Source organism: Pseudoliparis swirei, chromosome 23 (assembly GCF_029220125.1).
Source record: "Pseudoliparis swirei isolate HS2019 ecotype Mariana Trench chromosome 23, NWPU_hadal_v1, whole genome shotgun sequence".
Taxonomy (NCBI): domain Eukaryota; kingdom Metazoa; phylum Chordata; class Actinopteri; order Perciformes; family Liparidae; genus Pseudoliparis; species Pseudoliparis swirei.
The window spans coordinates 19,053,818-19,067,416 of record NC_079410.1 but is presented as its reverse complement, the minus strand read 5'-3'; the positions used below and the strand labels follow the sequence as shown (position 1 = coordinate 19,067,416).

Below are 13,599 nucleotides of genomic sequence, written 5' to 3'. Positions count from 1 at the left end.
ACACATACATACACACACACACACACATACATTCATGGAGGAATATAATGAACTGGATGAAGAGGGGAAACTGATGTCCGACAGGTGGAGAATGAAGTGTGTGTGTGTGTGCGCGCGCGAGTGTGTACGTACGTACGTACATGTACAGGGCACTTGCTCACACACTCAGTCAAACACATCCCAATCTGACTTTAATACTTTTCATGGCAATTAAAATGAGAATACAAAATCCCAATTTATTACAGATTTCTTTTTTGTACTCTTCTTTTTGTATTTTTTTCAGATTGTAGTCCAGAGCTAATGTGAGAATCATAAAATCACACACGTAAACTGGTTCTCTACTCAATCGTGTACAACTGAATTGATCTTTTTACACACATAACATCGGGTGCATGTAATAAGCGTCGGGTTTATGTAGACGTGGCTGTGAAACTCAGACAGGAAGAGCAATCAAACTTTGACCTCAGCCTCATGGAGACGGGGGCCAGTTAAAGCTCGTTCATCATTCCTGTTGTTACAGTAACTGTCATCCGGCAGAAGTGTGCAGACATCTGCTCTGTTTCTGCATATTTGTGTGCGATTGGCATTCATCATCTTCAAAAATAGACTCCAGATGCACACACACACACACACGTACAGCCAAACTCATTTGTCGCCAGCTTTTATCACCAGAGGGAGGTTCACAAGAGCAGGAAACAAAAGGTAATTTCTTTGTTGAAAGATAACACCTTAAAGACTGTGAGAACTGACCCACATCAACAAGGTGCTACTGGAGGCCCACGTGTTCTGCCCACAGACGAACACTTCATCTCCACAGTGTCGAAGGGACGATCGTATTCCCCTGTAGAGATTCTCGATAGCCACGGTCAAGAGCTCAAAGAGAGAGGGGAACAAAAGGAGAACATGTAACGCCCACAGTGTCGTATCTAACGCCACAATCTGCTCCCATTCCTCCGCAGTGTGGTTGCGTGAGACGTGTGGGCATATTGGGTGGCCCCGCCCCTTTCCGTTCCTTTGGGTTTAGGAATGCGGAGGTTGTTTCCCAAATGTGTCTTTTTTTTCTGGAAGCTAAAAAATCCACTTAGTTCCTTCAGCAAGAATGTCAGCAGAGGTAGAAGAACAGCAGGAGGACACACACACACACACACACACAAAGAAGTACACCGGTTATTACTCCTAACTCTCTGTTGTGTTACAGTTACATGGTTAAAGGAAAGCCCTTAATTGGGGTACGAGGAAGGCAACATGATGGACACAGTGTGCTCCCAGGAGGGTTTTACACACGTCTCTGGGACACGCTGCCTTACGCCTCACAGGTGGGCTTCTCGTTCCTCCGTTGATGCTTTACAGATAGAAAAGGGCCGAAGCTACCTTGTCTTCAGCGTAGCTCCGCCTGCCTCAGTTTCGCCCCATGTCTACCATGCGTTCCTCGTTTCAGAATAAATAGTTTTGCTCTTACTCTCCGGCCTGTTGCTCGTCTCGGCGTTCGAGTCCACCTGCTTGCTTCTAACGTAGCAAACAAATGTGTTCAATGAGCAGGTGTGTGTCCGTGTTTTTGTTTTGAGGAAGTCTGAATGTGAACGGTGGCTTGAATGGAGAAAATGATGAAAAAAGGGAAAGGAATATTGTGAAATTAGGTTATTAAAATGTAAATCATTTAAATTAAGTTCCAGAACAAACATTTTGTTTGTGTGTTTGTTGTTCATTCAATACTTTTAAACTATGCTTGTTGACCTACACTACCGTTTATAAGTTTGGGGTCACTTAGAAATGTCCTTATTTTTCAAAGTAAGGCTCTGTTTCTTTCAATGAAGATAACATTAAATTAATCATAAATACACTATGTTCATAGTTAATGTGGTAAATGACTATTCTCTGGTTGTTAATTAAAGCTCTACACAGGTGTCTAGAGGCCCATCTCCAGTGTTCTAATGGTACATTGTGTTATCGCCTTAGAAGACTAACGGAGGGGTAGAAAACCCTTGAAAACCCTTTTTATGTTAGCGCAGCTGAAAACAGTTATGCTGGTGAGAGAAGCTGTAAAACTGGCCTTCCTTTGAGCGACAAGTTTGAAGAACAAAATTAATATTTCAAATAAAAATCATTATTTTTAACCTTGTCAATAACTGACTATATTTTCTATTTATTCTATTATTTATTTATGAGCTTTGGGGTTACACCAGACAAACAAAACACTGCTCTACAGGACCTGAAAGCAAAAAGTTCCATATTCAAAGACCTCACTCACCCTCTCTCATCATGAAAGACGTTTGGGGCAAACATCTACAACATTTACCAGAATGTATATTAAAAAAAGCTCTTATTGTGACAGTTTCTATTCGCTGATTAACGGGTCAGACCCCTCAGGGTTCTGGTCTTTGAAGTTCTTTGCAATGTGCGTAGCAGGACCTTCATAGTTGAGAGGTCACTCCCTTCAGTGGGCATAGCTAATCCTGTCATCTGGACTTCAGTCCTCATCCCTCTGTGTTGAAAGGGGTTCAGAGCTTCTGGGTCTCAGCTTGTGGCCATTACACAGCATGGAGGAGGCTGAGGAAGGAGCTGGTGGCTGTGAAGTGCTCACACTGGATTCATGTTGGTGTCACTGGATGTATATTTAGGTGTTTCCAGTTATTCTCAGATGGGAGGCATCAGTTGTTTTTATCTTGGAGCAATCCTACCCAGCATCCTGTAGCTCCTGTGTTATCCATGTACCCACCAAGACAAATAAGCAGCCATGATGCATGTTGCAGGGTTCGTACGGTCATGGGAAACCTAGAAAAGTCATGCAATTTTAAAATGGTAATTTCCAGGCCTGGAAAAGTCATGGAAAATACTTAAATCACAAAAGGTTTGGAAAAGTCATGGACATTTGTTATATTCACATGTTCATTTACGTCGAGTTTAAAATAATTCATATGTTTTTGAAAGGAAGACGCTCAAAAAATATGCCGGCATACGCCAAGTCCAAATAGGTGGTTTTGCACATAAGGATAATAGTTTGATTAAAAGAATAAACATTAATATAAGTGTTTCTAAGAATAAACATGTAATAAAATGTTTTTTCTTTTTATCAAACTATTGCCTCTCATTCACTTGTTTCATTTAAGGTATATTATATGCTTTGTAATTCTCCTTGTTTGAATACTACATTTTCCAAAAATGTTCATGTATACACTGAGATTTCAGTTTGGTCATGGAAATTTGGTTTAAAGTCATGGAAAAGTCCTGGAAATCCACTGGTCAAAATGTGTAAGAACCCTGATGTTGACCAAATGCAGCCTGTGTAATGGTTCTAGTTGTAGTCTCTCCGGGCAGTGAGGATGGAAAGGATGCTGACTGAGATTTTTTCCTGTTTTCTCTTGAACAGATCGTGAGGACCAATCAATCCTTTGCACGTAAGTACCGCAACTCTCAACTAATTGTCCCGCTCTCCTCTCCTGAGCTCATTCCTCTGTGAGGTGATCTGGCCACTAGGCTGGTGAAGCAGCTCAATGGGCTGGAAAAGGAAACCGTCTCAAGAGGAAGATTATACAGCCACACCTTAATAGAGTTATCTTCCATAAAGACAGGTCCACTTCCAGTGAGAGCACGTCTCAGGACCAGTCAGTCATCGTCCTGCTGCGTTATTTTAAGACTGGTTTCAAATAGCTTCTTGCGGATGCTGGCTCGTGCAGCAGCTCTGCCCAACGCCGAGGGAGTTATGAGTGTGTTTTGGTGCCGTGCCTTCGTCGTCTTTGGCAGAGGGTCATCGAGTGCCGCGCTCTTTCAATGCGGCTCGAGTTGCCGCTGCCAATGAACGGGGCGAGCGCTGTTGCGTGATCGGTCCTACGTTCTGAAAAGCACACCCCCTGTTGGTGACAGTGCAGCCGCTTCAGCAGCGTTACCCTCATTGTTTAGTTAAGGTAGGGTGGTCAAGTGTGTGAACAGATGTCTTGAAACAGCAACAGGTAAGTCCCAGTGCTTTAGACCCGCTCAGCTGAGTCCTCAAGATCAATCTGTAAAAGGCAGAATGAGAACGTTGAAAGAAACAAGCGGAGCGGCCGATGAGACAGAAACCTGTCGAGTCCCTCACTCAGACGTGTGAGGCTTGTGAGACCCTGAGTGGCCCAGTGACCTCCCGTGTTCACATCTTTTCCACGAGGAAAAGAAAAGATTGCGTGAATGTCAGCCGGTGGTTATTTCTATGAGACATATTTCGTGGACTTATGAAGACATGGAGCCAAACTGGGATGTGTAACGGACTTGACCTACATACGCTGTGTCCGTATCCTTTGAGGACTCGCCCATCCAATCCTCCTGCAGTGGCCTCAGAGCTAATAGCCAGCTCGACTAAAGCCACCGGCACGAAGATAGATGTCGTGCTGCCGGCCTGGTTTCGAGGTTGGCCCCGTTTTGTCGGGCTCTGGGGCCTCGACGGCTCTGCCGGAACAACAGCTATCATTAGAGGCGGCCCAAAAGCAGAGCCTGGAAACTTTAGAGAGCAGCCCACCAGACCACAAGGCTGGCGGACGGAGGGATGGATTTAGAAAGCAACAACACGGCCGGATGGCCGCCAATACCTCTCTTCCATTTATCTGTGTTTATTGTACACTGACCACTGTGGCCGCTTCGCCTCACGACCGTCACCTTGTTGTTCATGATTGATAACATAGAGTTGAAACCAAAGGGCGCCTCTTGTTTTCTCACTCATTCTTTATTCCCTGTGTGTCCATGCCGATGCTCACGCGGTCTCTCTCCCCGTTGTGTTTTCAGAGGGGAATCGGGAGCAGGCAAGACGGAGAACACCAAGAAGGTCATCCAGTACCTGGCCCACGTCGCCTCCTCGCACAAAGGACGCAAAGACCACAACATTCCTGTGAGAGCCTCGCTGCCTACACTTCTCCTCTATCCTTGGCCAAGCATGAGCCTCCTCTCCTCTCCTCTCTGATTGTTGTCATTTAAAGGGATAGTTTTGACATAATGGGAAAACATTCGTAAACGCTTTTTCCCCAGAGAGTTTATGCCAGACAAAAGCAATCAGATCAACACCACTCTCATATCTGTAGTCACTATAGTTGTATTTTATTTATAATTAATGAAGGACATTTCCTTCCAGTCACTCCCCTGCACACCTCTTTATACTTAATATGTAACATCTAATTTCACATGTCACTTTAACACACATTATACTTTAACACACACTTACAGTACCCTGTATATCACACTGGTATCCCTTTGTGCACTTTATTTGATCTTATACCATTGTAAATGTAATGTTTAAATTATTGCACTATGTTGACTGTTGATTGTTGTTGTTTTGTTTGTCTGTTTAACGAACACATCAGCCGACAAGTCAAATTCTTCGTGTGTCTAACACACGTAGCACATATATGTTTCTGATTCTAAAATGTGATGTTACTGTGGTCTAATTTAAAATTGGAGTGCATAACTTTGTGTTAATTATTCAGCGAGTTGTGGATTAATGCGCAGCTCGCCGAATAGATTTTAGCGATGACTTCCTGTCACTCAACGTCATTCTGCGAGATGCGAGCTGTTTCCTGTGGGCGTGAGCCGTTTTAACACTTTCATTTGTTCATCCATAACAAACAGCCCGAATCTCCCAAAGCCTTCAAGCTCCAGGCAAGTGCTCCTCCCCTCTCTTCTTTCAAAATAAAAGAGTGTGTGGTCCGTTCTGGTGTTTGAGTGTGCATGTGCATGCCCTCCTCTCCCTCACTCTTGGCCTCCTGCATAATGATGTTGACACACTGATCTCAGCTTCCGTCCTCATGAGGTCTTCGTGTTTGTGCTGGCTCCGTCTTTGAAGCCCCCCCCCCCCCCACCCACACACACACACACACACACACCCTACATCTGCCATTAAACCAGCAGGCTCATGATACTAAAACACTTTGTTTTATTAGTTGTTTGGGGTTTATTAGGCCAGTTGGACATGATAATGTTTCATTCGGAACACATGCCAGTCAGATTCTAAAGAACAGGCCAGTTCATTACACGTTCACATTAAGTGGAAATACTCCACCTTATCAAATGGAGTCCAATCAGTGTGGATTGTAACGATAGTTCATTGAAGTAATCCATTCTTTTGGACGTGCTGAGTTCTCCTAGCTTAAAGTACCAGGATGCATTGCGCATGAGCTGCTGGCGGCCGGTCCAAACAGAGAGAGGGGTTATGAGTTGAGCCTTTTATTGACGCAGGTAATAAATCAAGAAACTCGGAGGCTCGGTAGACTGCAACAACGCTTTGTTATTTTTCCACGTTAACGGCAGCGCACTATTAATCCAGGCTGTAAATTCTATCATTCACCGACGTCACCGTCAAGTCAAATGATGGATGCCGGAAGAACGACTCATTTTTTGCAGCTGTGAACTCGTCTTTCTGGGTCAGTAGAACTGCACGGAGGGATTGTTTCTCCTTCCGGCATTTACCGTCAACACTGATTGGACAACATACCTGTAAAAGGTGGAACGTCTTCCCTCAAACTGATTCTTTATAGGTTCATCAGTCCGGTTTTTCTGTGATTTCCGCCACACTGAACATCTCTGCTTAAACTTTTAACGTCAAGCTTCATCTTTTACATTCCAGTGAAGTGAATATATTTCACTCTGTGGGAAAATTAAGATTTAAATGACGAAACTTTGATGGCAAATCTTTCAAATCTTTATGCACGTTTTCCCTTGGTGAAGTGCTCTAGATGCATGTGTTCAATCCACATGTGGCTTTTGCTGCCCAGACCACAACCACACAGGAGATGTGTCTCCGTGGATGTGTTCCTCACCTGGAAGTAAAGCAATACCCGATGTTCCTGTCTGAATCTAATGACTTCAGAAGCAGTTTTAGCCGTGACCTATAACTAGTTTAATGTGCTGTGTTTCAGTAGCTTTAGCTCGGGGCCAGAGGACAACACCCTCACTGAGCCGAATGCTGCTCTCCTTCTGCGTTGCATTACGGCTTCCTCTGAGCAGAGGCCAGAGGAATGTAGAACCAAAAGGTGGAGGAGAGAGATGTCTGGAAAGGGGGGGGATGAAGTCGTAGAGAGGAGGTAAAGCTGAGTTGGAGGCAGCTGGACTTTCATATTTCTCTCAGTGATGAAGACAAACGGACCGTTTACTCTGTGTTTTATGTCATTCGCTGCCTGAATGATTCAGGAAAAGAATGAGGAGGAGGATGGTTACTCCTTCCTCTACTAACAACACATTCAGACAGACAGAGGAGTCTGCACAAATATGTCAAAAATATAATCTCCCAGAGATTCCATTAAGTATGTAGACCTCGAGCACCAGTAGATTATCCTCAGTCAGAAAACCTTTAATCTGGACCCAGACACATCATGTTTACACACTTCTCATCACTATTTTTTTGTAAGAGCACAACGTGTCAACACAAATGTTTTTTTACACTTGGGCATGATGAATCACATACAAGTCGTTCTCTAGGGGGTGCCGATGTGTCCCTGGGCCCCACATTGCTCCCCTGGGATGGGCTTGCAGTGGATGAATGGGTGACGCACAAGTCCGTCTGCCATCTTTCCGACGCTCTATCTCCGCCGCAGGTCAAATGACTCACCGTAGTCCAGCGTTTCTTTCAGTGTCCATTTCTGTCTGTCCTCCAGCATCAGCCAATCCCCTGTGTCGGCCCCGGGCAGTCGTAGCATCCTGGAGCAGTTAGAGCCGGGCTGTGCCGTGGGGGCTATTTCTGTACCGCCACTGGATGGGGGCCGTTGCCTCATGTGTGGGGCATGTTGAGGTTTTTGGGGGCTGTGGGGAATGTCCCAACCACCTATCTATCCAGGTTTTGAGACTTGGGAGGAAGCCACGGCGGTACGGTCTCCGTGTATTTATGGGGTATATCATCATCACCACAGGAATGCGCAGACCGGAAAAAAAGTCTCTGGCTAATCAAGACCAACTCACCGCAGCTATCGGGCAGATGTGGAAACCCGCTCGCTGCGGTGCCGTCGTGGTTTTCGTTCAGTCAAGCTGTTTGGTAATCTTGGCCGGCCCGACACGTCGAGTCCCCCTGACAAAAATCACAACTGTACTGCAGTCGACTAAAGTAGAGCCAACGGTGCCATGACACATCGCCGAGTGTCTGAAAGATCGGTTTAGCATATTAACGTGGCTAAATTTTTTCGAAGGATGGAATTTTGTCTGTTTTGGCAGAAACGGGAAAACATGATGAACAGCGTGATACATTTTCTCTGCAAGACATGAGAAATGTTTGACCGTTAGTTTGCTTCTCACCTCTCTCTCTTCCTCCGCAGGGCGAGTTGGAACGCCAGCTCTTGCAAGCCAACCCCATCCTCGAATCTTTTGGCAACGCCAAGACGGTGAAAAATGACAACTCATCTCGCTTCGTGAGTTCCCCGATCACGTTGATCATTTGTTTGACAGCTCGACCAAATGTACAGACAGTAAACCTGAAAGGAAACGCTGCGGAGGAGCATTAAGCTGTCAGTGCAGCTGCCTGAACAGATTTATACAAAGAAATGTAAATAATCTAAACCCAAGACCTCCAGCTTCATGCCATTCTGAAAATATTTCTTTTGGAGCTTTTTATTTTATATATATAACTTTAAGGTAACAGATGAAAACTTTTTATTTATTTTTATATGTCCTGATTCTGCAAATATTTCTTTTGGGGCTTTTTATTTCAGATGTATAACTTTAAGGTAATTGATGAAAACAGTTAAAAATGTTTCGATAGATAGATATATACTTTATTAATCCCCAAGGGGAAATTTGTCGTCACAGTAGCAGCACCAATAAACTAAACACACGAGAATAAAATATAAAATATAACAACAAAAAACAGGGATGAAAGATATAGATGTATACAAGTAAAATAAAAAATGAAGTATATATGTATATAAAATGAAACATATATGCATATATGTATATATATATACACACACAAACAAATATAATACAATGACTGATACAATACGTCCTGATTTTCTAGTCCCATCATTTCTCTCCACTTTTAATAAGTTGTTATTGTCCATCTAAGCATTTTTATTTTGAAAGACTAAGTAAACAATGTGGCCACGGATAACTCCCACGGTGTTCAGTCGACACACATCCACAAATGTGTTGTTCTCTAGTGTCTAACATCTGCCTGACTCCACAAAGTGATATAAAAAAATGCAACGTGCAGACAGGAAGATGAAATACATACGACATCAGAGACTTTTTGTTTGTGAAGTTTTAGCAAGTTCACCAACGGGTTTTATCACAAATATCCGTCTTGTTGTCTTCTGCAGGGGAAGTTCATCAGAATCAACTTTGACGTCACGGGCTACATTGTCGGGGCCAATATTGAAACTTGTATCCTCTTTGCTGGAAGGAGCAGACGGTCGGAGCATCGAGTGGAGCTGAAAGATGCACGTTGAGTTTAGAGAGCAGCGGTCGGGCGGTACCGCTCACCGCTTACGGTCGCTGCTTACGCTCACTTACAAGAAGCCCGCTCCACGATCTGCAAATCCTCCAGACGGAGCTACAGAAACCACGTTTCATATAATAATAATAGATCCTTCGGGAAATATTTCTTTGTCGAACTACAGGTGACACCTGCTCGAGGAAAAACATTTGATTGTGTTAACTTTAGATTCTTCTCAGATCTTGTTTTTTGACCTGTCGCTCCGACACCAACAGGCACAGCGTCAGCCTCCTGTTGTTATCGATGATGCCATTTCTCGGTCTGTCCTTAACCTTTTTGCTCTCAGACCTCCTGGAGAAGTCCAGAGCCATCAGACAGGCCAAAGATGAGAGGACCTTCCACATTTTCTACCGCCTGCTGGCCGGAGCCGGAGAGCACCTCCGAAGTGAGTGCGGAGCTATCCGGATGAACAGAAGCACCAGCGAGGTTTCACGCGTGTGCCTCGGGCGAGAAAGAGAGCGAGAGGAAGCTGCTTCCAATTAGCACCGGACAAATAATCGTTTTCCCTCGTTAACTTTGAGCGTAGCTTGTTCGTACATTGTTTCCCGATGATGCACAACGTGGTTGTTTAATGAACTCGTGGATTTAAAAGGTTACTTAATCTCTTCGAGTCTAGACCGAATCGTCTATTTTGAGCACGGATATGTAACACGTACTTCACTGTAATGTTTCTGTCCATTAAACAGTTCAAATGAGGTGTGAGGGTAAATCAACATGCCTCATGGTCCTCATACACTCTATAAACAGAAGGAATCCTCATTCAAGAGGCGACTGATTAATTAGCATAACGATCACCTTGTTCCTCTCCTCGTGCAGCGGACCTGCTCCTCGAGGGCTTCAGCAACTACCGCTTCTTGTCCAACGGCAACGTGACCATCCCCGGCCAGCAGGACAAGGATAACTTCCAGGAGACTCTGGACGCCATGCACATCATGAGCTTCTCCCACGACGAGATTGTCTGTGAGTAGAACTTTCCAGATGTGCCCTGGAACGCGTTATATCGTTTCCATCGTTTGTTTTCCTGGTGCTGTTCCGTGACCTCACCTCCCCCCCCCCCCCCCCCCCTCTGGGGATGGCTGACATGTCATCTGGCCGTCTCTCCAGGCATGTTGAAGGTCGTCTCTGCAGTGCTGCAGTTTGGCAACATCATCTTTAAGAAAGAGAGAAACACGGATCAGGCCTCCATGCCCGAGAACACAGGTGAGCGTCCAACATCCAGTCACAGTAAAACACGGACGGACACACACACACACACACACATATCCACACACTCACACACCCTTCCTCACGCATATTGGTCATGATTCACATCCAGAAAATGAGATGATGTTTTCCACCACCTGTTGTGTTGGAAGCTGACGAGCCACAATCTTTTCACACATGAGTAAATACACACATAAATACATACACACACACATACATATACATACATACAGTCATAGATACACACACACACATACATATATACATTAGGGCTGTGAAACGATTAAAATTTTAATCGGGTTAATCACAGGTTTTTGTGGATTAATCATGATTAATCACATATTACCGATATTCTCGGTATATTTTGTGAGAACATAGAGATTTATGACAAAAGACGGATATATACATTTATACATTCTTCTATACAATGGTGCTGCAACTCAGCAGTTATTTAGCAGTTTTCTTCCATATGGAACATTAATACATCTTCATCCTAAACAGAATGTTTAACCCTCCTGTTACCTTTCGGGTCAATTTGACCCCATTCAATGTTTAATGTCGGTGTTCTTTGGGGTCAATTTGACCCCAGGCTGTTTTTCACTGTGTCAAACATATAAGAAATATCAACTTTTTATTTATTTAAAGGGCTATTTAGGTAGTCAACAAACAAACATAAAGTACCTCACACTTAAACTTGGGAAGCAATATTAATTCTAATAATTTTCTGGAGGTTTTAATTGCTGGGGTCAAATTGACCCCGAGGGTAAAATATGTTAGTAAATGTAAAGGTAACAGGAGGGTTAAACAGAACATTTTCTCTTGTTTGTCAACCATTAACTCCACCATGATACAATCTAAAGGCCTCTAGTCTTCCTCTAGCAGCTGCTGAGGCAAACTGACTGTGTGGGTTTTCTTCATGAACTGGGCCGTGATGAAAGGGACGGCGGGGACACCGCTGCAAAGCTGAAACCTCACCGGCCCGGACAGGTGGACAGATTGACAAGTGACTTTTTTTTGCTCGGTCCCGATGCGCGCGCACGGAGCTCTGTGGCGGAGATCGATAAGTGTTAACGCAACGCGAAGAGACAAAAATGACATGCTGCTGTGGAGATACGATCAACAACAGACGTTTAGTTTAATAAAAGAACAAAGACGTGCTATAGAGAACATGTCAGGGGGCGGGCCAATCTTTTTAATGTCATGCGATCTACCGACACTACGCCGCGATCGACTGGCAGGTCGCGATCGACGTGTTGAGACCCTGATCTACAGGAAGTAGAAGTCGCAACAAGGTTTCCGTAGGTGAACCTGCGGAAGGATCATTACCGATGAACAGACCGTCTGCATGAGAGCGGACAGAGTTCAGATTGAAGTGGTGTATTGGAAGCTCATTTTGCAAGTGACTTTTTTTTCGTCCCGACGACCGACAACAGACAGATTGGAAGCTCATTCTGCGCATGCGTTAAATGCGTTAAAAAAACAAAAACTAGTTAAACCTGAAATTGAATTAACTGAGTTAACGCGTTATTTTTCACAGCACTAATATACATACATACATATACAATACATATACATACACACATACATACATACCTACATACACAAACACACACACACACACACACTGTGAGCACATGCTTTCTTCGTAGCATAATGAACCCAAAGTTAGATCGTGTGTCTCCTGGATGAACACCCAGCCAGGATACGCAGACCGTGACTCATATATCCTGGATTGTTAAAACAGAGCTCGGCCCCTGTTGGTTTCAGAATTGTAATTTATTTTAATGAATTGAACCTAACACCAAACTTAAATCATATTCTGAATATAATAAAATCTGAACTGTATATCGAGCACCATGTGACGCGCCTCCTGCTTCCTTTGCTCTCCCAGTGGCGCAGAAGCTGAGTCACCTGCTTGGGATGAATGTGATGGAGTTCACCAGAGCGATGCTCACCCCGAGGATCAAAGTGGGACGAGACTACGTCCAGAAGGCACAGACCAAAGAACAGGTCCGACGCCATTTAACTCAACGTCAACGAGAACTATGTTTCTGTTCCACGTGTATTCATTTCTTTGCTTTCATATACTTCTGTTTGTTTCGTGTGGTTCCACTCATGGCTCAGTGTATTATTTGGGGTCCTATGTCCTTCACTGTAACTGGACCCGGTTGTTTCCTTCAGGCGGACTTCGCCGTGGAGGCGTTGGCCAAGGCGACGTACGAGCGTCTGTTCCGCTGGCTGGTCCACCGCATCAACAAAGCCCTGGACCGGACCAAGCGCCAGGGGGCGTCGTTCATCGGCATCCTGGATATCGCTGGCTTTGAGATCTTTGAGGTGCTGGTTGTGTTTTTAATACTAACTAAACTCAAACGTACTTCAGGATGTTGATGTTTTGTTTCTTTAAGTGTAGATTATAACGGAATTAGATTAGACTTGACTTTATTGAGGGGACATTTCTTGACGGAGCAGGAAAACATCTTTTACAAATAAACAATACAATAAAATAGCAGGTTATATTACATCAAAGAATACAAATTAATAAAGGAAAAATGAAAGTGTACACAGTGTGTCGAAAGTATAAAGTGACAGCGGTGCAAAGTTTAGTGATGATCAGTTTGAGGAGGATTTGGCAAGAGGAGATTTATTATAAAGTCTAATATCAGTGGGCAGGAATGTCCTCCAGTATCAGGAATGTTCTCCTGTATCAGGAACGTTCTTCTGTATCAGGAATGTTCTCCTGTATGAGGAACATTCTCCTGTATGAGGAATGTTCTCCTGTATGAGGAACATTCTCCTGTATGAGGAATGTTCTCCTGTATCAGGAATGTTCTCCTGTATCAGGAACGTTCTCCTGTATCAGGAACATTCTCCTGTATCAGGAATGTTCTCCTGTATCAGGAACGTTCTCCTGTATCAGGAACATTCTCCTGTATCAGGAACGTTCTCCTGTATCAGGAACG

At 44.1% G+C, this 13,599-nt stretch overlaps 1 protein-coding gene across 2 annotated transcripts in view; it reads left to right on the top strand.

Moving 5' to 3' along the window:
- LOC130188894 (myosin-10-like) overlaps positions 1-13,599 on the top strand; it is a 52,610-nt gene that overhangs the window by 20,876 nt on the left and 18,135 nt on the right. For both annotated transcript variants that reach the window (XM_056407445.1, XM_056407446.1), the window contains exons 4-13: positions 3,368-3,395; positions 4,753-4,855; positions 5,590-5,619; positions 8,262-8,354; positions 9,261-9,324; positions 9,723-9,821; positions 10,253-10,396; positions 10,541-10,636; positions 12,531-12,649; positions 12,821-12,973. In XM_056407445.1, coding sequence (XP_056263420.1) covers positions 3,368-3,395; positions 4,753-4,855; positions 5,590-5,619; positions 8,262-8,354; positions 9,261-9,324; positions 9,723-9,821; positions 10,253-10,396; positions 10,541-10,636; positions 12,531-12,649; positions 12,821-12,973 — 929 coding nt within the window. The remainder of the gene's footprint in view (positions 1-3,367; positions 3,396-4,752; positions 4,856-5,589; positions 5,620-8,261; positions 8,355-9,260; positions 9,325-9,722; positions 9,822-10,252; positions 10,397-10,540; positions 10,637-12,530; positions 12,650-12,820; positions 12,974-13,599) is intronic.